Source organism: Thalia democratica, chromosome 9 (genome assembly GCF_965202585.1).
Source record: "Thalia democratica chromosome 9, ktThaDemo2.hap1.1, whole genome shotgun sequence".
Taxonomy (NCBI): domain Eukaryota; kingdom Metazoa; phylum Chordata; class Thaliacea; order Salpida; family Salpidae; genus Thalia; species Thalia democratica.
The window spans coordinates 27604336-27631979 of NC_139173.1; the positions used below are offsets into that span (position 1 = coordinate 27604336).

General features: G+C 27.9%; 1 protein-coding gene across 2 annotated transcripts in view; it reads right to left on the reverse strand.

Moving 5' to 3' along the window:
- Positions 1-9687: 9687 nt before the first annotated feature.
- LOC145843875 (THO complex subunit 2-like) overlaps positions 9688-27644 on the reverse strand; it is a 33672-nt gene continuing 15715 nt past the window's right edge. Inside the window, exons 27-39 of one of the 2 annotated variants that reach the window (XM_082951133.1) lie at positions 27243-27371; positions 18948-19091; positions 18634-18693; positions 18086-18201; positions 17640-17788; positions 17295-17367; positions 17032-17105; positions 16372-16440; positions 13877-13935; positions 13280-13324; positions 12975-13062; positions 10797-10846; positions 9688-10034 (exon numbers count right to left, since the gene is read on the reverse strand). In XM_082951133.1, the coding sequence (XP_082807259.1) occupies positions 9975-10034; positions 10797-10846; positions 12975-13062; positions 13280-13324; positions 13877-13935; positions 16372-16440; positions 17032-17105; positions 17295-17367; positions 17640-17788; positions 18086-18201; positions 18634-18693; positions 18948-19091; positions 27243-27371 (1116 nt within the window). In that variant the 3' untranslated portion in view covers positions 9688-9974. The remainder of the gene's footprint in view (positions 10035-10796; positions 10847-12974; positions 13063-13279; positions 13325-13876; positions 13936-16371; positions 16441-17031; positions 17106-17294; positions 17368-17639; positions 17789-18085; positions 18202-18633; positions 18694-18947; positions 19092-27242; positions 27372-27644) is intronic. The other variant, XM_082951134.1, reaches the window with a different exon arrangement.

Genomic DNA, 27644 nt, shown 5'->3' on the forward strand with positions numbered 1-27644 from the left:
GTAACTTGTTTCAAATAATTTTTTTTTTGTAATTAAACTACTTAAAAATGTAGTAAATAGTTTTTAAACAACTTATATATAGCATTTATTATATGTTGTGTTTTAGTGTATTGTTGACATTTTTAGCAAATATTTATTATTTCAATTTATTTAAAGAATTTCCGTAGAGGCATAAAGTTTAGTGTTTATAAAAATTAAAACAAAAATTGTATAAGTATTTAAATGCTTGCATATATTTTAAGCATATTTCAAAGTGTCTCTATCTTTCTTAAATAAAAAAAATTTACATTTTAATTAAAGTAACCGTTACTGTTAAAAAGAGTGTTTAAAACGATTCGTTAATTTAAAGTTGTACTTACGTTTTTAATTTGTATTTTATGTTTGTAGTTTATTTATTCCTACAAAACTTATTACACTTTCTATCTGTATAAACATTGTATTAGTAGATGGTTTTGCATATGAATTTGTGTAAAGCCAATCTAATTTTTTTTTGTCATGTAGCGCTGTTTGATAACATAAAATATTTTATCAGTTCAAAAGTCTATCAAACCCTTGAAACAATATCAATTCCATAAAGTATACTTAACATGCTTAACTTGGCTAATTACAAAGAATATTGGATTTTGTTTGTGGTCTACTAACTACATTTCACATAAAAAATAAATTAAACTTTTGAATATTTGTTCAGTATTTACACAGTTCATATGATATTAACAGACTGCTGCATTATAACTTTACCTTATTTACACAAAAGAAAAAAATTCCAAACCTTACAACTGCAGCCGATCCTTATAGTTGATCTAAACCAGGGTTTCCCAAACTAATTTACTTAATCACTCCCTTTTTGGAAATTTGAAAAAAATTGCCCCCCATAATTTTAAACAGTAATTTTCCTCTTGAGTACGCTTTTTTGAGCTAAACATGTTGTGTTTGAAATATAATTTAGACTGGTACTTATTAGGCACGCACTTTTGGGCTGTGTTTAAAATAATTTATTTGGAAAAATCTTATAATGGGTTTAATGTTTTATCTGTTTAGCATTCTTAACATAAAAGATTTGACAAAACTTATGCTTTTTTGCTTACTATTAAGTTCGTTTAGATAATTTATAATAATAAGTTTATTATTTTTTTCAGCAGTTTTTGAAATTTTTATAAACTGTGCTCACTTCAATTATAAACATTTTGACGTTCAAGCAAGAACCTCTTAAATAATACACTTTGTTACTAAGTTTTCCACGCCAATGAAAAATTGGACAATCTGAAAACATTTTTCAAAAACCAAAATACAAAAATTTACGCAACATTTAAAATAAAGGTAAAAGTTACACAAGTTAACTGCCTTGTCATACTGTTAAAACACACATAAATATAAATTAAGCTATTTTATTAATACTGTCAATCGATCGTAAGCTGTGTAGTAACAAATGTTACAGTTTTAAAAAAATATAATTGAAAAAGGGAAATTGAAATTGTTGTTGTAGCTTTTTACGAATCCTTCAATCAATTTGCTTTTTATGCACCATCATGCTGTTAACATAATGTACAAAAAAGTATTTATAAAGTATATTAACTTTTATACAATAGTAAATAGTATTTGTAAAGGTTTTCAAATTAATAAAAAACATTATTTTGTTCACTAAGTTAGAAAATTTGGTAGTAAAGTAGTAAGCTGACACACAGTGGCTATGCTTTGACGTTATGTACACAAAACGTTTAAGTTTAAAATTTTTATACGTGACAATTTAAAACAACAAAGTTTTTGCATACAATTTAGTTTTGAAACAAATGAGATAAATTTAAAGTTGCATCAAAAGTTATTTTTTTTTATTAAAGTTTTTTTGAAGGAACCTTGTTGTATTTAGTATTATATATTATAAATACACTAAAGTTTTGTTTCCTAAGTTGTGCAAAATAGACAGTTTTGCACAATAAGTATAAAACTTCAATAAAACAAGATTTGCATTCAATTATCTGATTCACTTGCTTAGTTTTAATCTGATAACTTTTTTTTTAGTTAGGTTTAATTTATAGTTTTTTTCTTACTTAATTTTGAACTTTCATAGTTTAAAATTTACTTAAAAATAAGTTTTTGAAAAGTTAAAACGAGTATATTATTAACGAAGTAAAATAAAATAAAATTTGACAGCTACCCACACTTTCTATACTTAAAATATTTGATTACCATGTGAGTACAAGATAATCAAAAGTTACTTTTTTTAATTTAGTAATGCAAGCTCAAAAACAAAACATTCGTTTCAAAACATAACTTACAAAATTTATCATAATTAATTACTACAACTTTTTTATTCTCTTAAAAAATTGACCTTAATATAGTTTCATTTAGGCTAACTAAGTGACTTTGAAAAAATAATTAGAAATATTATGAGTAATAGTTTATAACAAATAACATAGACATTTACAAATAATTTATTATCTCAAATAGCATATATGTCATGCTATGAAATGGTGAGAGCGATTTAATTCATATATGATCTATGTAGTTGTTAATTGAGAAAAGATATGAATAAAAACATGTAATTTACTTGAAAATAGAAGTCCTAAGAATAAAAAGAAATAATGTATTCATGAAACAAAATGGACTTTTTTTGTTTAAGTTTTACCTCAGGGTCAAATATTCAATAGCAAGCTACAATTAGTAAAATAGCAAACTAAAAAGAAAAAATTTATGACTGCCCAAAATTTTAAAGTTGCCCCCTCCCTTTACTAGTTATTGCCCCCTACTTGCTAAAATCGCATAGAACAAAATATTATAAAACAAAAGATAAGGAATTAAAGACACTATATTTTACAAAGTGTAAGGTTAGATATCAAGAGTCTACCAGGATGTTAGCAGTTTATACACATTGAAACATTATAAACTAAAAATTTAATATTTTCGGTGTAAAATTATAAATTATAATGTTCATCAAATGAAAAATAAATATTCATACTTTATCAGTTAAAACTTACTTCTCGTTAACTTACTAGTTATGACGTGATGTTGCGTCAAATTTAGAGTTCCTAACAAGCAACCGAATAAGTCTTAAAACCAAATAAACTTTAAAGGTTTTTAATTTTATCTTTTATTATCATGATCTAAGCGTATAATTATGAACAAAACGTACGCGGATACCTTTTAACGTCTTGTCCAGGACAAACTTGGATTAAATCTTTATCCAGAGGTCACAATCTATTTCAGTTCTTTTAGTATACTTTTCAATAATTTGAACTTTCCCATTAGGTAGTACTGTTGATGTTTGAAATTCGTACAAAAGTGTAAAATCTTTCGTCATGGGTCTGTAGCTGTTTCGAAGCATAAATTTTTTGATAGCCGCCGTACTTTTGTATTTTTTTACTCAAAAAGTTTTTTTCAGTTATGATAATAACTAAGTTTCACAAAAAAAAAAAAAGATTAGCAAGATGATTTGACGAAGCTTTTAAAACTGACAAACTGTTTATTAATTTTCCGTGTTTATACACAAATGTCCTTAAACCAAACTTTTTGAGCGCTTTTTTTATCGTTCAATAAACAATATATAAACAATAGTAAATGTAAATCTTTCTTACAAAGTTTAAAACAAGTCAGAAAAAGCAAAAAAAAAAAAGAAAAAGTTTACTTGATAGACTTGGTTTTTCACATATTTAGTAAAAACTATTTTAGGGTTTCATAGTTGTACTTTTTGGTTTAATTTCTGAAAACTTAGAAAATTGTTTTGCTTTAGAAATAATTGCTTGGCTAGCTTAAGTTTGTTAAATTGTAGTTTTAAGCTAGAAAAAATGGTTATTTGTCACATATGGTTTTGACTTTTATTTAAGTTTCTTTGCTAACAATTTTAAGCAAAATTGCTAAACTTCTTCTTCAATACAAACTAACGCATAGGATTAACTTATCCTTTATATTAATGTATAAAAGAGTTATCAATTGTGATTAAAAATTTAAAGTTAGCAAAAGGCCTAAGATGGGATAACATTTTATGGAAATTTGTTTTGGTTTTAACTAAATAATTTATAAAGAGCTACACTCGGACTAATTCTTTGTTTAATTTTAAATTATTTTTCATTTAAAGCAAAAATTTATGTTGCAAGCTTTAAATTATAAAAGGTTGTGTCAAAAGTATGAAGACTTTGTAAAGCTAACTAATACTTATTTCTAAAGTTTTTAGCTTTTAAAGTCTTGATGTTTTCAATGTTTATATTTTTTGGGTTTTTTGTTCTTTTTTCTTGAGTAAGTTTATGTCACAAATTTAGTTCTTAAAAGTTTAAAAAAATATTATGTTGTGCATACATATCAAGGCAAAATGAAACTATGTGCTTAAAAATATTTAAATAAAGTATATCATTCTTTTGTTACTTAATAGTATTTTAGTAACTTAAAAATCATATTAAAAATAACTTGTATCCAGTTTTCAATTCAAAAATATACTCAAAATTTAAACAAGTAAAAATTTCAAACGCATATTAATGTATACTTTTTAGAAGGCAACCAAGGCACATTGTAAGGCTACACGCTAAATTCATTTCATTGTTTCCTACATGCTAAATCCCACGCAAGTATCTTATTTTTTCTTCAATTCGAAAAAATCTACACGTTACACGTTTAATTTTTTTTCTATATAATATCTAGTAAAACAAGATTAGTTTTATTAGAAAACAACTTTTGCTGCTTAGTGTTTTAGAAAGAAGTTTAGTTTAAAGCTTTGTTGTAGCTTGGATATATAAAAACAAATATTTTGTTTTTCAAAGAACTCCGTTACAAAACAATGTTCTAGAGATCGAAAGTTATAACTAATTTCTTATTCAAAAAGAATACTTAAACCTAGGTTGAAAACTCTAGTTGCTGCTATTAAACCCAAAAGTTTGGCCTGTATCGAATTTTAAAACTACTTAATCCATACAAAAACTATAAACTAAAAACATTTTTATACAATTATAACTATAGTTTACAGATATTTAAGCAGTTGCTATAAAAAAAATATCGTTCTGTTACTTAAAATTTTTTGTTTTGATATTCACCAAGTAAATATGTAACTCAAATTTAGGAGCAGTTTAGACATTAACATATATTTTTTTACGCATTCATAACTCGAAACTTTTTACAGACAAACACTATGAAATATTTATTAGCAGTTTTTGTTTCGATAACGTTTATTGCTTCTTCAACTGCAGTTGTGTGCCCGGATGGGGTCTCTGAATGTCCCAGTCTCAACACTTGCTGCAAACTTAGCACAGGCGGATACGGGTGCTGCCCCCTACCGGACGCTGTTTGCTGCTCCAACGGAGTCAATTGCTGCCCTAGCGGATATTTTTGTGACATCGGGTTTTGCAAAAAGTAGAAAAAAAATTGTTGTGCCTTTTTAGCATTGTGTTGGTAACATTTTTATTTATTCGTTCAAGCAGTTTTTATTTAAAAATGTGTTTCAGTAGAAGAAAGAAACAAACAGCATTTATTATTTTTGTTTGTTTTATTTACTTGCAAAATAAAGTTTATTTTAACTTGAAAAGTTTTTATTACTTAACTATTTTGCAAAGGTATACTAAAGTTTATTAGGAAATAAAGCGAAATATTTTAAGGTTTATTAAAAATTCTTAATTTTTACTATTTGCTTACTTCTTCTTAAAAAGAAGCATTTTACTTTCAATAAAGTAAAAGTCAAGATAAAGTATATAAACTAGGCCAAATAAATTTGATAATTTAAATTTAAGAGTATCCAAAAGTAGTTTATTTGATATACTTGTAATTATTGAAAATTAACTGTTCTGTTTAAAATATTAATAAATCTTTTTATACTTGGAATAAGCTATAGAGACAATATAATTAAAGTCTCATTCAAGTAAAACTAACCAATTACTAATAACTTCAGTAATCTTTCGCACTTTTCATGAAAAAAAACTACACTCAACATTTTTTAAAGTGTTAGTTTTTTGTCATGTGGCAGATTAACTTAGTAAAAAAGTTTTTGCTAGTGATCTATCAGATCGAGGATGCTAATTTAAAAATAATTTCTAGATGTTATGGATCCGGTAGATCACTGAATTTACTAGTGTCAACTCCTTCCGATTATATTACTTGTAATATTCTAGAGCAGTGGTCTTCACTGGGTGCTTGAAAAAAAGGGTAGCCGTCAAATTTGCACGAGCATGCTAAATTTCACGAAGGGACAAAGTTGCACGAGTGCACAAAATTGCACGAAGAAACTTTTTCCCGAAGGGTCTTTTTTGCGCGAAGACACTTTTGCACGGATTATTCTTATTATTAAAAAAAATCTTTTTGTTAATATAATTTTTTACATTTAGCTATTTTATTTTTACTATCACTGTTACTCCTAACCCTTGGTCAATTACTTATTTTTTTTATCAAATTATCTTTTAGTTTTTTTTTTTCTGTTTAATTTTACTCTTGTGCAAAATTTTCTTCGTGGAATTTTGTTCCCTGGTGCAAATTTAGCTTTATGCAATTTAGACTCGTTTCCTGAAAAAAAAGGTCTTAGGCGTATTTAAGAGTTTTAAAATCTACACTAAGTATTACAGAAAAATTACACAACGATTTATGCGGTCTTTAGAACTTTTTTTCAAAGTTTTGGTAGATCAATAGTCTTCGTATTGATTCAAAAAATAATTTTTACGTTTTGGTATTTAAATTATGCAATTGTTTGTTTTACAATTTCATTGTGTAAGGTGTTATTTAAAAAATGTCATGTCAATTTCCAGTCTGTCTGATCATACCAGCAAACTATTACTTCATGGTAAAACATCATAAACCGTTTGTAGATTGGTGACTGCCAGTTTTTTAGTTGCGGCTGACTGACGAGTTTCAACAAAAGCGAATCTCGGATCTCAGTCTATGGATTATTTTAACTTAAGCCTGTCTCACGGCACACGTTACTCCAGGATTATTAGACTTGCGCCGATGTTTTCTTTGGTTTTAATATTAGAAGTAAATATTTTGGTTATAATTCTTTTTTTAAAACTACTAAATATAAAAGCGATTCAAACAGGCCTGTTGATTACCAAGTAAAGTTTTAAGCAACTCTTCACATTTTTTTATCCGTATGTTCCACAAATAACTTGGCCAGCATTTGCAATTATTTAAAAACACAGTTATTAATTAACACTAAGCTAACTTGAATTCTAACTTAAAAAAATGGGAAAATTGCGCAAAGACAAAATTGCACGAGGCTACTAAATTGCACGAGTACAAAATTGCACGAGTGTACAAAAATGCACGAAAATACTTTTGCACGAAGACTAGATTGCACGCGGGCACAAAATTGCACGAAGACTATTTTGCACGAGTTACAATTTTGCAAGACAGACAGTTTTGCACGGAGAGTCAATTTTGCACAAAAGAATACTAACTTAAAATAACTAAATAAAAAATATATTAAAACCTTTTTATTTTATAAAAAAATAATAAGCATATATTAGTGTAATTAATTTTAATTTAGTTAGGTTTATATTAATTTTATTTATTTAAAATTTTTTAATTGAAACTAAATTATTGTGTTTAAAAACTAATATAAATTTGAAAAGTTTTTAATAAAAATAAAACTAGAATCTTAATTTAATAAAAATATCCCTTATTAAAGAATAAATATGTATTGATGTATATTTAAATTAAAACTATACTAAACTTCAATATGAAATAAAACAAGATTAAAAATAATGTTTACATGGGTAGGTGTTAAAATTGCACGAGCTTACAAAATTGCATGAGGGGACAAAATTGCACGAAGATACTTTTGCACAGAAAAAAACGAGCATGCGAAATAGTGAGACAATAAAATAACTTTAGAAAGGAGAAAATCCGTCTGATGAAATTTTTATTGTACAGAAAGTTCTGTTACGGCTGTGTACTGTACTTCCATAAATTATGTTTAAAATTGTATTTTGCGTTTTATATAAAAGTTTTAAACATAATTTATATATCATTATTTTCTATTTGTCTAAACTTTATTTAGTTGCATTACTATTTGCACGCGTTTTACTCTAATTAGCTCTTAAGTTTCTCCTGTTCTGTTTTTCTTTATCTAACCAAGACTTGCGAAAAAGCACTGTCAGAAGAAATTTTTTTCTTACGTTTTTATAAGAAAAAGGAGATACAAGCTTTTGACTAAAATGAAACAAACAAAATAATACAACAGCTACAATTAGTTAACTTCTATTTTTATTTAAAAATAAGTTATTAATATAAATAAAACTCTTTTTGGCAATTGTATTTTATTAACCGTTAGAATCTAATTTTATAATATAGCTTTTATTTATACAACTTTTTTTTTATTGATTTTTGTTTATTATTTAATTTGTTCATTTTGATTTTTCAATTTATTATTATTTATTTTAAATTGACTTTTTTTACTAATTTTACTAACTTTTGTTTTGGAGATTTATTTAATGTATTTATTATTTAATTTGAAAAATCTTATTTATTTTTTAATTTTTCTAAAATTTATTATTAGTTGTTTTATATTTCTGACTTGAAATTGTTTTTCCTACTTAAAAATATTATATATACTATTTTTTTATTTAGTTATTTTTACTTAATATTTATTTTCAAATAATATATAAATTTTTTGTGCAAAAATGTCTACGCGCAATTTTGACCCGTCCCTGGGAAGGAAACAAAATCCGTGCAAAACTGACCCTCCGTGCTAAATTGTCACTCGTGCAAAAATGACCCTTTATGCAAAAGTGTATGCTCGTGCAAAAATATACCCTTGTGCAAAAGTGAACCTTCGAGCAATTTTGCGCTCTCGTGCAAATTAGTCTTCGTGCAATTTGGTGTTTTCGTACAATTTTGTACGCTCGCGCAATTTAGACAGCTACCCAAAAAAATATATCGAGTAATTATTAACTAAAATTTTTCAGACAGAAATCTTGCTACAATCTTTATTTTTTTGTTAAGTTTATAAATTCTTGTACGAAAATCTCTGACAAAACTCTCTTAGAATAATAAATTAAAACAAATTTAGTACAAAATTGATCAAGAATTAAGGTCTTTAATGAACAATTACAAAACTACCATTTCAAGGGTTATGAAAGATACTACACTTGAACTGAAACCATCATAAGCTGTAAGATACCTAAACTGTGGCATTACAAAGTCCTGAACTAACCATTTTTTTAACTATTTTAATTAAAATAAGCTCGAAGAAATTATGATAACTACTTAAGATTAACACTACCCTGTTAGTATTTTTGTAACTGAATATTAATTTCTATTACTTTTGAAATTTGTGTTGGACTAATACTCGATCAATAGAACTCGAAATATGATTGTAAGTAGAAATGCTGCTTAATTTTTTAACAACAAAAAGTTAAAGCACGCTGTTTTATTCAGTACAAGCTATTTGTTATAAGTTGGGCCTGTTAAGAAGTTACTCTAATTGTAATATACTTCAGTAGTTCAGCTTGGAATAAATCTTTAAACTTCTTGTTATGTGAAGCGGTTTCGAAATCTTAGGAAATAGATGAAGTGATCTAAGACTTGTTGTCAAAATGATAATTAAAATTAGTTGTTTAACAAGTTTTTACTATAAATAACGTTTGTATTGTAGACTTTAATTACCATTCATAAATATTTATAAATCATTATAATAGAAATAAATAATCATGGTTAGTGTGTTTGAACTATTTTTCAGGCATTATGTCTAGTTGAAAAACTATATATTATTTATTTGTTTGAAGATATATATTACATTTTTATTTAAAACAAGTATAGTGCGACAAAGAACGTTATTATATAAATATTAAAAATACATATGTATATACTCTAAATATACTATTTTGAATTAAATTTTCTATTTTAACTTATCATAAAATGAGGAAATAATTGAAGGTTGAAACGCAAAATGTCTCATTTTCATCTGTAGGTCATCTGTACCTGAGAAAACGTCACCATAGCAACTTGTCGATGGTTGCTTAGTAAGTCGTTAACCCGCAGCAACAATTGCTTAGCAACGATGTTAATGTTGCTTAGTAACGGTGGTGGTTAACAGAGGACTTCGACGATTTATCTCTGGAGTGGTATTCACCCTAAATGATTCAAATAAAAAGTAAATTAGTAAAAATATATTTTAGTTATAAAAAAATTGTTTTAATCACAAAATATATAAAAAGCGTAACAATATTTTGCGATTGTTTTATAAAAAACAAACAACACCCATCCATTTAAAATATGTTTTCTTAAAGCATGGTGAAAAAATTATTGAAGCCAATTAAAAAAAAAAACTAGTTATAGATGCTTATATTTCTGAACTACTCTGAAATGAGCAAAATTAAATAAATAGCATTACTTTTAAAGTTGTTTTGCATAATTCAGACTTTGAATAAAATTTTTATCAACAATCAAAAGTTTATTTTTAATTACTGATATACTTAACACAGGCTAGAAAAATATTTTTAATACAATGTGTTTTAGTGCGCATTTTTTAAAGTTATTTTTCTCATTAAAACAAGGTTGATAACATATTCTTATTTTGGTCATAATGTTAAATCAGTAAAACTGTGTTATTAAGTAAGCTCAGTAAAACGACTAAGTTTACAAAATTCAATATGTTCTAAAATTTTAAAACTTATTCAACTATAGTAACAAAACACACATCTAAAAGTTATGAGAATGTAGTTGACAAATTAAACTTTCAAAGACAATGAAACACAGTTGAGAATTACTTATGACATTTCAAAAATATATAAATTACACACGGTTGTCATTTTCTGACGAATAAGCCTGAGTAAGTTGCAAACCTGATATTTACTTTATTTTTTTAAACTATAATTTATTTAAATAATTTTTACCTTTCTACTGTTGCTCCCAGATCTCGACTTGCTATGCTGCTGGTGACGGTCTGAATTTTTTTTTAAATTTGTAAAAGTAAACTATAATTTCTTTATTAGTAAAAACATAGATATGATAGCTAAGATCTGAAATTAGTCACAACACTTGTACAAATAAACAGCAGAGATATTTAATCATGGTTGCCACTGATCAAGCTGAGAAAAATTTTCTGACTTTTTCCTGACTTTTTACCAAAATTTTCCTGACTTTTCTAAATCAAACTCTTAAATTAACTTAAATTAAACTTATTCTAAAATACATAATATAACACTTGAAACTATATAAAGCTGTTCAATATGTTGTTAGAAAATTTTTGCAGTTTTATAAAGGATATTTTACTAATTTATACCAGATGAAGGCATTGTAAATAAAATTAAATATTTTTTTAAATTTCTAGGAAAATTTTAGAATTTTTTTCTGACTTTGAAGGACTTTTTATTAATTTTTACCATTTGAAGGCTTTGGAAAACAAGGAGTTTTGTAAATTTAAACTGATTTTTTTTTTAATTTTATCAAATTTCCTGACTTTTTTTCAAAATCCCCCAATTTTTCCTGACTTTTGTTAATTTTTTTAACTTTTCCTGATTTCCTGACCGAGTGGCAACCCTGTTTAATGCTACTGGTATTAAACTAGCATTTTATTATACTTGAAAAAATCGTATCTTTTTGCCACCGAAACCTGGTAGTAAATAAAGTATTTAATTTGCACATTTTATTTATACAGTACTACTGGTGTGAAAACTAAACACTGTTCAAAAATAAATATTATTCAAGGGTACAATTTTTTTTAAACAAATTTAGTCAAGTGTGTTTGTTCCTAGTTGTCAAAAGCCAATCGTGTTTTTAAGTTCGAATTTATTCGAAAGCTTTCACCATTCGAATACAGAGTACAATTCTACGGTTGTCACAAACTAATCAGCAGTAAAGGTCTTATTAATGATTAGTTCATTCAGAAAATTTCACCGTATGAATGTCTTTCATCTCGCCTCGGTCTTCTTTCGAAATCCTCAGATGGCCGCCAATCATTTGAAGCTGAACACATAGTACAAATTCCAAAATTTAACATAAAAATTTATTATTGAAAAACCAGTCATGTATGAAAACATAAGATTTAAATTTAGCTGTAATGCTCTCACTCACAAAAAACAAACAGCACTTTAGCAGCGTTTTATTTCAATAAGTAATTCATATAGGAACTTCATTTTGGTAATTGATAAAAATCCTTACAAGTTTCTACTGGTTCTTAAAAATCATCCATTTAAAATATTAACCATGCGAATATCTATCATCTTGTTCGTTGGGTCTTCTGTAGTCTTTATCCTTTGGACTGCGTTCGTATGATACTGAATGACAAAAAATACAAAAACCGGTTTTAACTTATGGTACCAACTTTTTCTTACGTACACCAATCAAATTTAAGTATCATATTTTTAAATTTACCAAGTAAAAACATCAACAGTTTATCATAGTAATATAAGTTGCAAAATTTATGAATAAAAGTAATGAAACAATTGTAAAACCGAACTACAGCAAATATGAAGCATAATGTTATTTTAACTCCTGAAAACTATTGTTTTAGTTATTTTAAATATATTATCTTTTTATTAAAAATTAACTTAGCATTGTACTTAAAATATTTCTCTGCTTACAAAAAGCGAAACCCTATGATGTTTACCGTGGACTTAATTCAATAGTTTTGATGTAAACGAAGAATTTTATGATTTATTTAAATTTATTTAAAAACGAAAAAGAAAAACTTATATAAACAGGGTTGCCACTCTTTTAAGTAAAAAAGTCAGCCTGAGTGATTAAAAACTGGCTTGAGATAAATTAAGCTAGCCTGACTTTGACGTGGTTCGGAATAAGATTAAAAGATACAATATATTTAAATAGAAAAGTAAAAAATACCGTTAATCAAGTTTTTATACCAAAAAATACTCAAGTATAAACAAAAGAAACAAAAAAGTTCACTATATCAAAGAAAAAAGGTTTTATCTTAAAAAATACCCTTATATCTAGAAAAAAAAATCCAAATTAGCCTGTATTTTTCAACAATCTCAAACTAGCTGAGTAATCCTGAGTTTGTAGCAATCCTGTGAACTTTTAAGTGTTTTTTAAACAAAATAATTTATTCTCACCCAACGAATGTTGCCTCTTTTTCGACTCCTTCTTCAATTTGTCTTCCGATTTCTCCCTAGATGGCGCCTTTCTCCCGTCCGACGTTCTCTGTTATTTAAATTATAATTAAATTCAACATATACAGTTTTTTAAACATATTTTTCAAATTCAATATTTTGATGTGATTTTAATCTAGTATTCTTAATCATATGTAGAAAAAGCTCCAAACAAAGATTGATATGGAAAGTGTAAATTTGCCTACAACTAATATAGCGGGTATTTTTAATTGACAATAGCTTTCTAATTAATATTAAAAATAATTAACCTTTCTTTCTCCTCCTTGCGACTTGGACCGATGCTCTTTCGACTCCTGAGAACAAATTTCAGTTACTTCCGACAAAATATTTCTCCATACCCCCGCTCTTATGACGTCATAATAAGCGAAACAAACTTGGGCTTAAACAGCTTGAGTAAAAAACTAACGCGAAATTTACTATTTACAGGAATTATCTATAAAAAAAACAGTAGAAAAACGAGCGGTAAAAATTTCGGAAGCACTCTTAATATTAATAGGATGGACTAATTTTGATAATCTCATGAAAATTCTTTGAGGAAAACTGAATGAAATCATCTAAATTTAATATTCTAGTTGTGTGGCATCGTCTAACAAAGTTAAAATTTTCTCCTTGTTGAAAATTGAATGACGTCTTCTGAAATCTTCTATGACGAAAAAAATCCTCAGTAGCATCATCGTGAAGTGGTTTAACGAGATAAAATGTTGCGAATGATTGAATAAATTTGCTCGATGATATACTTTTTGAAATTTGTACAAAATTGTGAAAAACTTGTGTGGCGGAAAACAGGTTCGAGCTGTGAGTGTGACGCTGTCATACTTTTATGACGTCACAGTCCCGTTGCTTACCTTGGACTTTGAAGACTCTCTGGCGCCGTTTGACTCCACCTTGCGTCTCTTGATGTCGGCTGTTGAGAAATAGTATTTGTAAAAATTATTTTGTTATTCATTAAAATGCATAAAAAAATTCTAGCAGTTGAACTTTTAAAGAAGTAGTAGCATTAAAGTAAAGATTAAATATTCCTGCTTGCGTCTCTGCTAATAATTAAGTATTTATAAAAACTGGTTTAATAGGTTTTTGATGACTAATAGGAACTTTATAAAACTCCTACAAAGCCAAGTTACTTTAATTCACAGTATTTTTTATTGTTATTAGATAAATAAAAATAGTTCCCTAACTTTTATTTACATCCTTTAAATATCTACATGTTTCAACAACCTTAATACTCTTAACGAAATTTACTAGGTTTTTTTTTTCATTTTAAAATCGAGTTATCTATCAAATGTCTTTTGTTCATACGAGTGTACTCATATATTAAAACTTTTAGAAATAATGCAGCTAACGCCTACAACTATTTTTTTCATCCCTTCTTAATCAATTAATACTACTATAATATGTATGTATTTTCAAAAAGCATGTAATTTTAAACAAATTTTATTTGTTTAAACTAAATTGTGACTTGTGTTTGGTACTGAATTGTTATATAATTATTTATTATCACTAGAAAATGTTGCTTAATATACTGGAATGTAAAGAGCTTTCTTAAATAATAACACTACTGCAAATTAAGTATTTTATTCACTACCTGGTTTCAGTGGCTAAAAAAAACTTTCTTCTCAAGTATAATGAAATAGTTAACTGCAGTTTATTATATTTATCACTATTTTATTATATGTTACAGTTTACTATTTTACCATACTTGACAAGATCGTTTTTTTTTGCCACCGAATCCAGGTAGTGAATAAAATAATTAATTTGCACTACTATTATCATTGTATTAAATTGACCGAAATAAAGTTTTTTAATATGCTAATTTTTAAAATTTATTGTAAAAGCAAACAGTTTAAAACACAACTGTAAAAACTAGATTACCTTTTTTTAATTTTTAGACGTATTTTAAGCAAATTTATTAAAATAAATCATGTTTATAACATTAACACTCTTATAGACTTTAATCCAACGTTTCTTATGCATCTCTAAAGTTATTTGGTAATCATTGAACATTAGCTGTATTAACGATCACAAACTATTTGCTTTAGAGACTTGATAGGATATTTTGTAATTTAGTCTCGCTTTATTTACAAACTTGTTAAAATAAAAAAGTTTTTCTTTTCTTCTTACGTCACTGAAAGAGTTAAAGCGCACACTGCTGGTCAAGCTTGTTAAAATTGATTGCATTTAAAGTATTAACAAAAAGCTTTCAAAGAATAAATTCATTATGAGCTGAGTTTGCATCAGCTACGAGTTTTGAAAAGTTGCGAAGTAAGAATGATGATATGTCATGTGTTTCTCTTAATATAAAAGAGTTATTGCAAGAAAATTTATGTTTTTTTTTTCTTCTTACGTCACTACTTAGAAAAACAAGCTAAACCACTGAAATTTAAGAGTTAAGTATAAAAAGAAGTGATTAATAATTTTCAGTTATGATTTAGTTATCTACAATAGCAAGAAAGATTGTGGTTATGGAAATAATCAGCGTTGGATCAAATTGTACTCTGCTTAGAAGAAAGCTCGGATTGAAAATCATTCTGTATATTTTTTTCTTACTACATTAGAGGGCTAAAACAATTTTGGTAAGTAGGCTGATCGAATTCAACTGTGGTATTATGATAAACTTTATGCACTAAACTTGAAGTAACATTTAATGCTAGCTGTTTTTTAAATGCATTTTACTAAAAATAGTTCTTGATTCTAGAATTAAAAACTTTGTAATAAATCAAATTAAAGTAACTAAACTATAACTGCATAATGTAAGCTACAATAAAGTTAGATTCTTAGGCTAATTCTACTTTTCATATGTTTTATATATCAATTTAAAAAAGTAAATTCATTAATAACCTTTTGTTTCATTATTCTTTTAAATAAAGTATTTACGTTAATTATAAAAACAAACTACTTACATTAAATAGAAATAATATATTAAATTAAAAAAATATATTATCTGCTATCAAATTTGTTGAGACTAAATGATTTTGTTTAAAATTCTTAACATAAATCTTTTTTTTCTCCATACAGTCTAAATAAGATTGATTGCTAATTTTAAATATAAAAAAATTATAAAACTAAAATTGTAAAAATTTAAAAAAATGCCAGTTATATTTTATAAACAAATAAATTACGAATTTTAACTTCCTCAAGGTAATAATTATATATATATATTAATTACTAATACTAATAACTAACTAGTTTCTCCACTTCCATTTGGAGGTGGCATTTCATTATTCATACATTAACTATTCATATAAGTATTAAAAAATCATTAATTATCATATTTGGAGGTGGCATTTTATTGTTTCAAGTACACTATTTTTATTTTGTCCACTATTAATTAGCAATAACTAACTAGGCTCTCCGCTTCCATTCGGAGGTGGCATTTTGCTCTTCTTCGAATCTCCTCCGTTGCTGCTGCGATCTGTGAAACATTAATTGAATATAATAAACCAATGCTTGTTTAGATTCATAATTTATTTAATACAAAATGGGATTTCAATAAGTAAATGTTTTTAAACAGTGATTATTTCAGAGACTTTTGACAAAAACTATTTTAATAACTAATACAATATTTTGTAAATAAATCAATAAACGTCTTACAAGTAAAATTATACGCAAAGTTCATTATTTTAAAGTCAACAATGGGACAAAAATGAGTGTTTGATAATGGAAATTTTTACTGGTTCAAAAAAAAGATAACAGAAACTGTTTTACTGCATGAGCTAATCTTTATAAACATTGTTTAGTTTTTTTAAATATTCTAATTCTCATCAACAGAGATGTGTGACAATGAGTGTGCTTCTTTTTTATTTTCAATTAGTTTCTATTTACTATTCATTGGTTTAAGTACTATTTTTTACTTTTAACTCCAGTTTTGCAACTGTTATATCATTAATATTGCTGGAAAAAGTAACTTAATTTAAATTATTAATCATAAGTTAACGAATCAAATTTTAATAAATATTATTCAACGATCCAAGTTTAACATATATACAAAATTAAAATTAATTACTTTTCGAGACTGAGTCTTTGGTTTTTGATGAGTTTCTGTCCTTGGATTCCGAACGATCCTTCTTTTTGTCAGACCTGAAAAAATTCTTACTTATTTTAAAATTCAAATAAAAACTGACTGTGTAAAAAAATAAAATAAATTATGCCTAGCCTATGAAGGGATCGAAAAACAAATGTGGTTTCAAATACAAACAATTTCAAAAACTTGTTAGTTTCAATTTGTAATAAATTGAAATAAAATATTAAAAATAAAATCTCATAAACTTTGAATCTGGTTCGGATTTTCTCTTGTTGCTAGCTTTCTCGTCTTTGGTCTTCGAGTAGCTTCTCTTGTTCTCTGTGTTACGTCATAGTTAGTTATATCAACCTACTATTATGGAAACAGAATAAAAACCTTTACCTTTTGATGTATGATTTTATTTATTTTTGTTTTATATCACAGATTTTAGATACGTCCACTAAGTAAATTTAAAGTACAATAATACTGACTTTACTTAAATTTTTAAATTGTATACTTTTTACAATTTACAAAAACCCAAGGAAAAAAAAACAAAAGTCACATAAAAAACATCAAATCTGCAAAAAGTGAATAAGCATTTCTAAACAAACCGCTCTTTGAAGAGGTCTTCTTGTCGTCTTTGTCCTTCTTTGAAACTTCTTGTTGCTTCGAGGTGGTGAGAGGGTTCTTTTTGTTTTTGTTGTGGTACTGAGTCTCGGGAATCATCTGAGATTTCTTTGATCTCAATTGACCCAAGTAGCTGGGCGAAATAATAAAAAAAGGTTAAGAATATGTAAAAGCAGTTTGTAAAAATATAAAACGATTGAAGTATTTTCAATAAATTATTAAAATTTTTTTGATTGCATAAGCTAGAAGATTTAGACCTAACAGTTAAGTTTTATCTATTTCAAACTCTTTTAACTGCTTTATTAGTAAGAACTATTGTTATAAAATATCAGTATTTTTAATAAAAAATCGAAACTACAGATGTCTGATTATTTAAACAAGCTGTTATGATCAAAATATAACAAAAAAAGTTGAATATTTCAACTCATACCCCATTGCAAGCGCGAATATGTCGGGCCTTTTGTCTTTTTCCTCCTGACCAATCTTTTCAACTCTTTTCTCCAACGCCTGTCCGAGACCCGTTACCGCGGGAAAGCACGGCAGTATCTGTTTGGGGAAATGTTATTGTAAAAAATCTCAGTTGGATTGTGCGAAAAAACAAGGTGTTAGCTTTAAAGTCTAATTGTTTATTGAACTGTAGATATAATGAAGGAGATTGCCATTTTGGTACTAACAAAAAAAAAAAAAATTTACACCAAGTAAAAAAATTTAACAAAATTTATAATACTTGCTGAGTATTTTAGAAAAAGTAGTAAACATTATGAAGCTATACGGATTAGGTGCAGCTAAAATTAAAAAAGTTAAAAACATAAAATTGTGCAAATTTAGAAAAAAAAAGCATACTTGTTCTCCTCGTAAAAGTTGATAGATAACTTTGATTATTATTTTTTTGAAACAACAAAACGTACAATATCAAATAAACAGTAAATATTTAGTTGCTTCATATAATTAAAAATCTTTATCCAACAACAATTTTACCTTTGTGAGAACGACCAGGGCGTTCCTGATTTGAACGAATTCACCAGACTCCAGCAAGCACTGTTTTATATTGTTAGTTTATTATTTTCATATAACACTTAAGAGTTAAATTTAGTATTCAAACAATTAGTTAGAATTAATATCTTCTTCATTTTACAATTAATAATGAAGACTAAAGCTGTTTTAACGACCTCTGATTTATTTACATCAAACTAATTTTTAACTGTGCTACTTTTAAAATATACTAATATTATTCAAAATTGACAACAATTTTCATTTTATTTGATTTTACGTTGTTTAAAAAAAAAACTAACAACTAAAGCCTTGGTGATTTTGTACTGCCACTTGTGGCACACGTGCCTGAAGTTTTCGAAGTCCAGGTTGTTCGCCTGCTGCCGGTTCTGCTCGTTGGAAGAAGCCCTGAGCAGCGTGATGAAGCCCGGGGAGTCCCCGCAGTTCTGTTGTAAATTGATTTAATTACAACAGCGCTCTTTAAAACAGGGAAATACCCGCAAAACTGTTGGAAACAAAATCAATCATGGCAACAGTGATTTTAAAACCGATTAAAATCAACAGAAACAAACGGATGACAATAATATGTTAATAACTGAGACATGACTTTAGATATTTTTCACTTCACTGAATGGATCGTAAGCTTAAAATATCAATTGACCTGTTTCAAATAAACAGCTAGTGCTTTGCATAGCACTTAAAAAGGGTTGTAATAAAAAAAGAAATGTTAAGAGGAGTCACTTTTTGCAGCAGAAAAAACAGGCTTCTTGAGAGGCCAAAAAGGAAGTTGAATATTTTAAATAGCATAAATACAAAAATATTTATTTAAAAAGTTTTCACCTGAAAAGTAAATGTTTTGTTTAAGATAAAGCTAGTGATATGCTACCATTTGGTCAAGAACTATTGAAATAGTCGCTTCACAAATTGTGAAACATTTCAACTAACAGCTGGCGATTTACTATCTGATTCATTTTCTACAAACAAGAAGTGTGTTTCAACTTTTGCTGTGTTAAAAAATTTACCTCTTTTCTTAAAAGCAAAAGAGTTAAGGTTCTCCGCACCCAAAACGTTCTCTACAAAAAAATCAAGATGGTATGAAACAAATAATCTTAAAATTTGAACAGGAACGAAAGAGTGTAAAATGTGAAAAAGTAATTTCGTGAGCAGCTGCTCTCTAAAGGCTTAGGAGCATGAAAAAAATTAACTGAATTCATCGAGACTTGCAGAAACCATCTGCGTTTAAACTATATTTTCCAATAATGAAAAAAATACTACTACAAACACACATTGTACAAAAATAAATTGTAACAAGTTGAAAATGTATTTTTTGAAGCGTTGAAACGCTGCAAAAAAGGTACATTTTTCAAACTGAATAAAAGTTTTAAAATGTGGTTAAATTCGGAAACTAAATAATTAAAAATTAAATGAAATAACTAAAATAGGTGTATGGATGTGCATCGTGTCTAAAGTTCGACCATCTCTCTATATGTAAATGCTTTTGGAGAACCAATCAAATAAACAAGAGAGTATTAAAAGGTTTTATTGTAAAATAAAGATGTAAGTTAAATGTGGAGTTGTTGGAATAACCAGCTGTGTAAATTTTTTGATGAAAGGCACAGGTTAAAGTTGACTTGCTTCGCTTGCTTTCTGGTCATCAGAAGTTTCAGAATATTATCAATTCTTGAAATGAATAAGAATATTAAAAAGAGAGTTACCTATTTATTGACAAAGATGAAAAATCTAAAACGCCTGGGTTAAAAGTATCTACTGAACAAATACGTAAAGCAGTAAAAATTGATGAAAGCTTACCTTTCAAAACTGACGGAGCCAACAAAAAGTTTATGGAAGGCACATTCAATAAAGCTGCAAAACAAAATTTTCCCAGCTCATGAAGAATTCGCAGTGCCGTTTTATCTAGTTGAAATTCGAAAAGAGAAATTGAGATCCAAACGTTTTTCAAGCCACGCACTGTGCGCAATATTTTAAAACGAAAAGTCCGCAGGAAAAACCAAACAATATAGATGACCGCATCAAAAAAAATCTTCCAAAGTTATGACTCCTACAACGATGATTGAAACATCAACGAAATACCAACTATTCGCTGCACCCCAACATAGTAGACAAAGTTGAATTTATACGTGCGACAGAGCTACACGGATTGACTATGCGGCATTCGAAAGTCATCAAAAAACAACTTTTTAAAAGTGAGCTCTCGACGATATTGGAAAAAATATATTTATAGCAGCTGATGAAAATTGTAAAAGTGAAAGAGAAATCAAATAAAAATCCAGCAACTGACGTCGCAGGAAATAAAAATGTAAAAACGCACCGTAAACTGATGTAGGTACCAGTGTTGGTGAAAAAAAAGTCGTTATAATTTTATGTTTTCTTTTTAGATTTGACTATAAAATCATTTTTTGTTAATCACGGATGTATCTCTGATTCTACAAAACAAAAGTTTTTTCTGAAAAAATAAATAGAAGACAGCAACGCTCGTATGCAAACATCAAGCCGCAGAAAAAGACAAATTGAAATGCAAACGAGTCGAGAACCGTTCTGTAATAAAAAATGCAATGCTCGGTTGAACAATCGGAATAACACATTAGTAGAAGAAAGCAAAGATCATATGCAAAATATATCAAATGTTCGGAGAAAGAAAACTTGGAACGCCAAGAAATAAAGTCAAGAACCATCGTTTAACGAAAAATGTAACATTTGGTCGAACAAACGGAACAAGTTAAGAATGAAATAGCTTCTTGTACACATGGTAAAAATCCTTCGTTTGACTTGAACGTTTCAAGTCGTTATTTTATTAGATTATTATAGAGCTGTTCTGTCAAATAGAACAGTGAAACATTTATTAACATACATATCAGTAAAATTTTTTTTTATCAATTTATGTATATATATGATGACCCATATCACAAAATTTCTAACAGGAATACACTCATTATTTCTTATAGCTGTATGGAAAATTTTAAAACAAAAATTCTTAAACACAATAACAAAATATTAAACAACCTAAACTTCAAACAACAAGAAAAAACCTGCAACTGCAGGAAAGAAAAATGCCCGTTAAACAATAATTGCCTATCAAAAAATTAATCTACCGAGCAAATATAAACACAAAAGATATAACCAAATTTTACGTGGGTTCCACTAGTACAACATTTAAAAACAGATATAGCAACCATAAAGCAAGCTTTACTAACAAATTAAAAAGGCACAATACCGAATTATCGAACTATATTTGGAGTTAAAAGACTTGGAACGCCATACTCTAAGCATTATAATATTATGTTTTCTTTCCAGGATTGACAGTAAAACTTTTGCTTTTATTAATCAAGAATTTATCTTTTTCTTCTACAAAACAAAAGCTTTTAATGAAAAAATAAATAGAAGACAGCAACGCTCACATGCAAACATCAAGCCGCAGAAAAAGACAAGTTAAAATGCAAACGAGAACAATTATGTAGTGAAAAATGCAATGCTTGGTTGAACAATCGGAATAGTAGAAAAATAGAATGAAAGCAAAGGTCATGTGCAAAAAACATTAAATACCCAAGACTGTTCGTAGGAAAACTTGAAACTTTAAGTTAAACAGTAAACTTAAATAAATTTTCATTTGATCAAACAAGATGTCAAACTTTAAGGAGTTTGAAATCAAGCGTTCGACGAAAAACAATACGAATGCAAGTGAAGCAGAACACAAGGAAGCCCTCATACAAAAAACGCAACATCTAGTAAGGCGAAGTTTTTCGAAGAAGATGTGCCAGCAGAAGAACGTGACGACCACGGATTCAAAACCACACGTACACCAAAGCCGATAGAACATCTGCAGGCTTTTGAAGAAGATCTGATCAGAATGGTGTAAAACGTGGAATTCAGAAGAAGAAGAAGCCAATTCCAGACGGAACTGTTAAAAATTGTGCGGGCTATGCAGTATTAAACTTTAGCTTACTGAGGAGCACATGAAGTTTTTTATTTTATGAACAAAACAGCTGTCTAAACCATTGTTTTTATATAATAATATATATATAGACAAAAACCTTCATTATTACTACGTCATAAAAATTATAAAACTTTCAAATTGTAGATTTCTGTTGAACATTGTTAACTAACTTTAGCTTTACAGATGAGTACATGAGGTTATATATCACATGCACGAACGTATAAACCTGCTGTTTTTTATATAATCAAATAAATATTTATCTCCAATTCAATTTGTCGAGCACTGTCGACCAGAACCTTTTTTTAAAACTATTAGTATATGTATATATTTTTCTTTTCGCATTTTAAATTAAGCTGAGTCTCTAAAGTTAAAAACGACTTAGACTTCAATTATTTATTAAAGAGTATACCAATAAATAGCAGTGATAAAGAGTTTGAAATTGAAATGTACGAAAGAGTAGAAAAACTAATAACAAAAATGAGATGGAAAGCATTCCATTTAAAATATTTAAACACAGAAGCTAATGTTTCAGATTATGACGGTTTATTTCCAACAAAAAAACGAGCTCCGGAGGATAAACTCTTAAATAAATTTGAAAATGACCTTTACGAGTTTAATAAATAAATAATTAATAACTCCGCAAATATCAAAACTCTTTTACCCAAAAACTTAACAAAGACTTAAAGGAAATAAGGTCCACCATTTTTTTTTTGTTTTTGCAGATAAATCTCACAGCTTATACAAAGTCAGTCCGGATAAACACAAAAAATTAATTTTAGAAAACATAACATCTACATACAAAACATAACAAGAATAGCTTCGATGTACCGATGGGAAGCTTCCATGGCGCAGTAATTTGCGAACTGGTTGGCCTATACATCTCAGATATATTGAAGAAGGAAAAGACCTTTAGTGATGGTAACTTTGGCATATACCGTGACGATGGTCTGGCAGTGGTAGACACTCTATTGGGACCAAGTATGGAGAGTCCAACAACTAAGAAAGTATTTTAAAACATTGAGTTTAATGTTACCATTGAAGCTAATTTGTTTGTAACAGACTTCCCAGATGTAACTTCAGATCTACAAAACGATACAAGCCGTGTAGAAACAGCTGGTTTTTACGAACATGTTTTGCTGTTGAAGCGGCTTCATGAGATCAAACTGTTGTTGAAATATAAAGTTTAGTAAAAATTTAGATGTAAGTTTTGACGTTTAAACTTATCAAACATGGAAATGGTTAAAATTTCATCTGATTGCTTTACAGTGTAAAATTAACACTTAAACAAAAGTAATAAGTTTCAGTTTTTAAAAAAGTACTTGACTATGTTGTACATGTGAAAGAAAAAGCCATTAGATATTAGCCAAGACTGGAAAAACTGTGGTCTTGACAAAAATTCAAGTTGAAAAAAGTATGTACTATGTGAGTATATTTAAAAAATTGTAGCACAGAGTGAAGCAAAAACAACTAGCGCAACTAAAAAGAGTAAACTCTTTAAAAAAAAGTACTCCTAAAAAGAGTCCTAATAATAGCTCTACTAAAAAGAACTTTTTTGAAAGTATTACTCATAGAAAAATAGAACAGTTTCCTTTTGGCGAACTTTCTGCAGGCAGACAGTTTCCCAGTGACCGACCTTCTACTTTCAGAAAATCGGATAAACTGTTCGTGTCGATCCAAACGACAAGTACCACTATCCGGTTAGTGGTAACCCTGTTCAAGGTAGGCCATACTCTAAAACAAAAAGGTAAAAAAAACTATGGCCTTGACGAAATTCAAATTGAAAAAAGTATTGTGAGAGTGTATTATAAAAATCGTTGTGCAGAATGTTGCAAAAATCAACTAACGCACATAAAAAGTTTCAATTCTTAAAAAAAAAACTCCTAAAAAGTGTCCTAAGAGAAATCTTACTAAAATGAGTCCTAAGAATAGTTCTACTAACTGAGTCAAACTTTAATAAATTTATTACTTACAAAAGTATCCCTACAAAGAGTGCTAGGAATAGTTCTACTAAAAAAGTTCTGTTGAATGTATTATCTTTAAAATACTATTAATTAACTTCTTTAATTAATTCTACTAGAAAAGGTCGCAATTTTTTTGTCACCGAAATCTGGTTGAAAGTAAAAAATTCAATTTGCACATCTTTATTTAAAATACTTATAAGAAACTTCCTAAAAAGATGTGTCGGACTTGTAGGGATAACTATTAAATCTTGTTGTTAGAAAATAGTTTAAGTTAAAAGTGTTTTTATGTTTTTTTAAACTGCTAATTGTGACTAGAGATGATATATGAAAAAAACCATAATCTTTAATATTGTGTTAAAAAATACAATGTTTAATACCTTTTCAAAAGAAAGTTTTTACTTAAAGTGATTAGTTCTTTGTGTAAACCACTTTACACAAATGAAAAATTTATGTTTTCCACAAAACAAACAGCTTAGAATTCTTTGTCTGCAAATGTAAGATCATCCACTTGTTAAACAAACCAACTATTTTCAGCAAGTCAATCAAGACGAAGCTGTGAAACAGAAGTTTCATAAATAAACGTTCAAGCATCAGTTTTGTACGACTCTGGTTGAAATCTAAAGCGCCTGCGTTGAAAATATTCACCGTAGAAATTGATGAAAGCTTACCTTTCCAAAATTGACAGAGTCAACAATGAGTTAATGTAAGGCACATTTAATAAAGCTCATAGCAAAAAAAAAACCTAGTTCATAAAGAATTGGTAAAGCCAGCTTATCTAGCAGAAATTAAAAAGTGAAATTAAGATTCAAACAGTGCTACGAAATTGTGAAAGAATGGAAATATATGTATAAATCATATATGATTAAAAAAAATTATGTCAGTCATAAAATAATGGAAAAATAAAATCTAACTTGTATGATATACAAAAAGTGATTGTAGATACTAAGCTCTACAATTTAGTGTGTGAGTCGTTTGAAAACATAGATTTTTTGAATTTATAGGCTTGTAAAACAAAAAACGCATTACAGTGTCTCAGTTAAATGAAAAAGTAAACATTCAACTAAACAACATTAAAGTATTTTAACAAAAGTTCTCTTGACTCTATTGTTTTCTGCTCGTCTGAAAGTTTTGAATATCCTGCAAAGTCCGCGGGAAAAACTAACTAGACACCCAACATCATATATAGACATAATCGAAAAAAAATCCTCCAGTGTTCAGGTCTTTGACTCGTACAACGAAGGTTAAAACTTCAATGAAACACCAACTATTTGCCGCATGCCAAAGGTAGAAAAAGTTCTCTGCTGACCCGTGACAAAATTTATATCAAAACTGAAAGTGAGAGAGCTGAATGCAAGGTTTCTACTAGTGACAAATCTACAGAGTACGTTTTGACTTAAAAGCATATATGAAAGTTTCAAACAACAATTACAATAAAAGTTTCAGATTCGACTTGTTCGCTGAAGAAGAATTTGAAAGTATTTCAAACAATATAATGAGTATAAAACAAAACTTGTTGATTTTTTTGAAGTATAATCGTTTTTAAGTATAGCATCAAGATAAAGACAAAAATCACAGAAGATAATTGACATACCCAGGGACGATTTTGAGAATTTTAATTAACACAATATTTTTACTGTTAACTTGAAAGAGATCCCGGTCAAAAAACACCAGAAGAAAACTTTGACAAGAAATTTCGTCGATTTGACCCTATTTTATGTGAGGAAAAAACAGAAGAAATTTTAACGAATTTAATTAAATACAAAGAACTAAAACACACCCAAATGGAATGGAGTCAATACTAGCTTTCGACATTTATAACAAACACAATACTAAAATCTTGTACACAAACTTATATGTCTAAAATGCCATACAATTTCCATGAGCGCAAGATGTGTTTTTGTGTAGCAAGGTAAAACTGGTGAAAAATTAATTGAAATGAAACAAAAGCGTGAAAAAAGTTGTGATATCGAATTGTAACCATTTTAATATCAACACAATGTAAATAATTGTAAGTTTACAGCAAAGATGAGGTTGCAGTAGCCTCACAACAAAGATCACAATTACCGTTTTAAAAGGCGGTTTTCTCACATAAACAACATCATATACCCAAAACCTGCAACTCATATTAGATAATAACTGCTTCGCGAGCAAGCTATTTTACCTTGCCACAATTAAAACCCATAGCTAAACAAAAGTTTACGTGGGTTCAACTAGTAAAACAGTCAAAAGAAGATAGAGGAATCATAAGGCAAGTTTTAACATTAAATAAAAAAGACATAGCACTGAACTATCAAACTATATATGGTAACTAAAAGGCGCAGAAACTAGCTAGATAATATTAACAAAACAGTGATAGTTTATGCAAGAAAAAAAATTCAAATAATCTAGTGTGGACATAATATATTCTTCAGTTAAGTTCAGTGAAAATTTAAGTAAATTCAGTAGAACCATAGTTCTTATTAAAACTAATATTAAAAAAAAAACAATTATACCAACCTTCTCATAGCACGAATTTCTTCCGTGCTACGGTCAGCTTTTGAAAGCAAACTAAAAGAAAACAACTTTAAATAATATCAAAACAACAAATCAACTTTTTCGTAACACGACTTGCTACCAATTTTTAACCAAGGTAGCACTTAAAGTCAAAGTAAACAATTTTAAGTAATATTGAAATAAAAATCAACCTTTTCGTAGCACGACTTGCTGCCATGCCAGTTCTTGACCATGGTCAGCATCTGATTGAGGAACCTTCCGTATCTGGACGCCTCGTTTTCAGTCAAACTGGTCACCATTGTCGATATGTCAGTGAACAGCTGTAATAATAAACCAGTATAACTAATAAACATATTAATAATGTTATTATATTAAGCCTTGTTTTAAGTAAGACTGGTCACCATATGGTCGAAATGTCAGTGAATTTATTTGTTAGTAAAATCGAGTTTTTATTTTTTTTGTCGTTTATTTAAATGGTCCAGTCAATACTTTGATTTAGGTCGTTTTAAAGTCGGCTACATTATTTTGTTGGTTTCCAATTCGCACTCGGTTGTCTAAAATTCCAAATATCAATTGGGTTATAACTGCAAAAA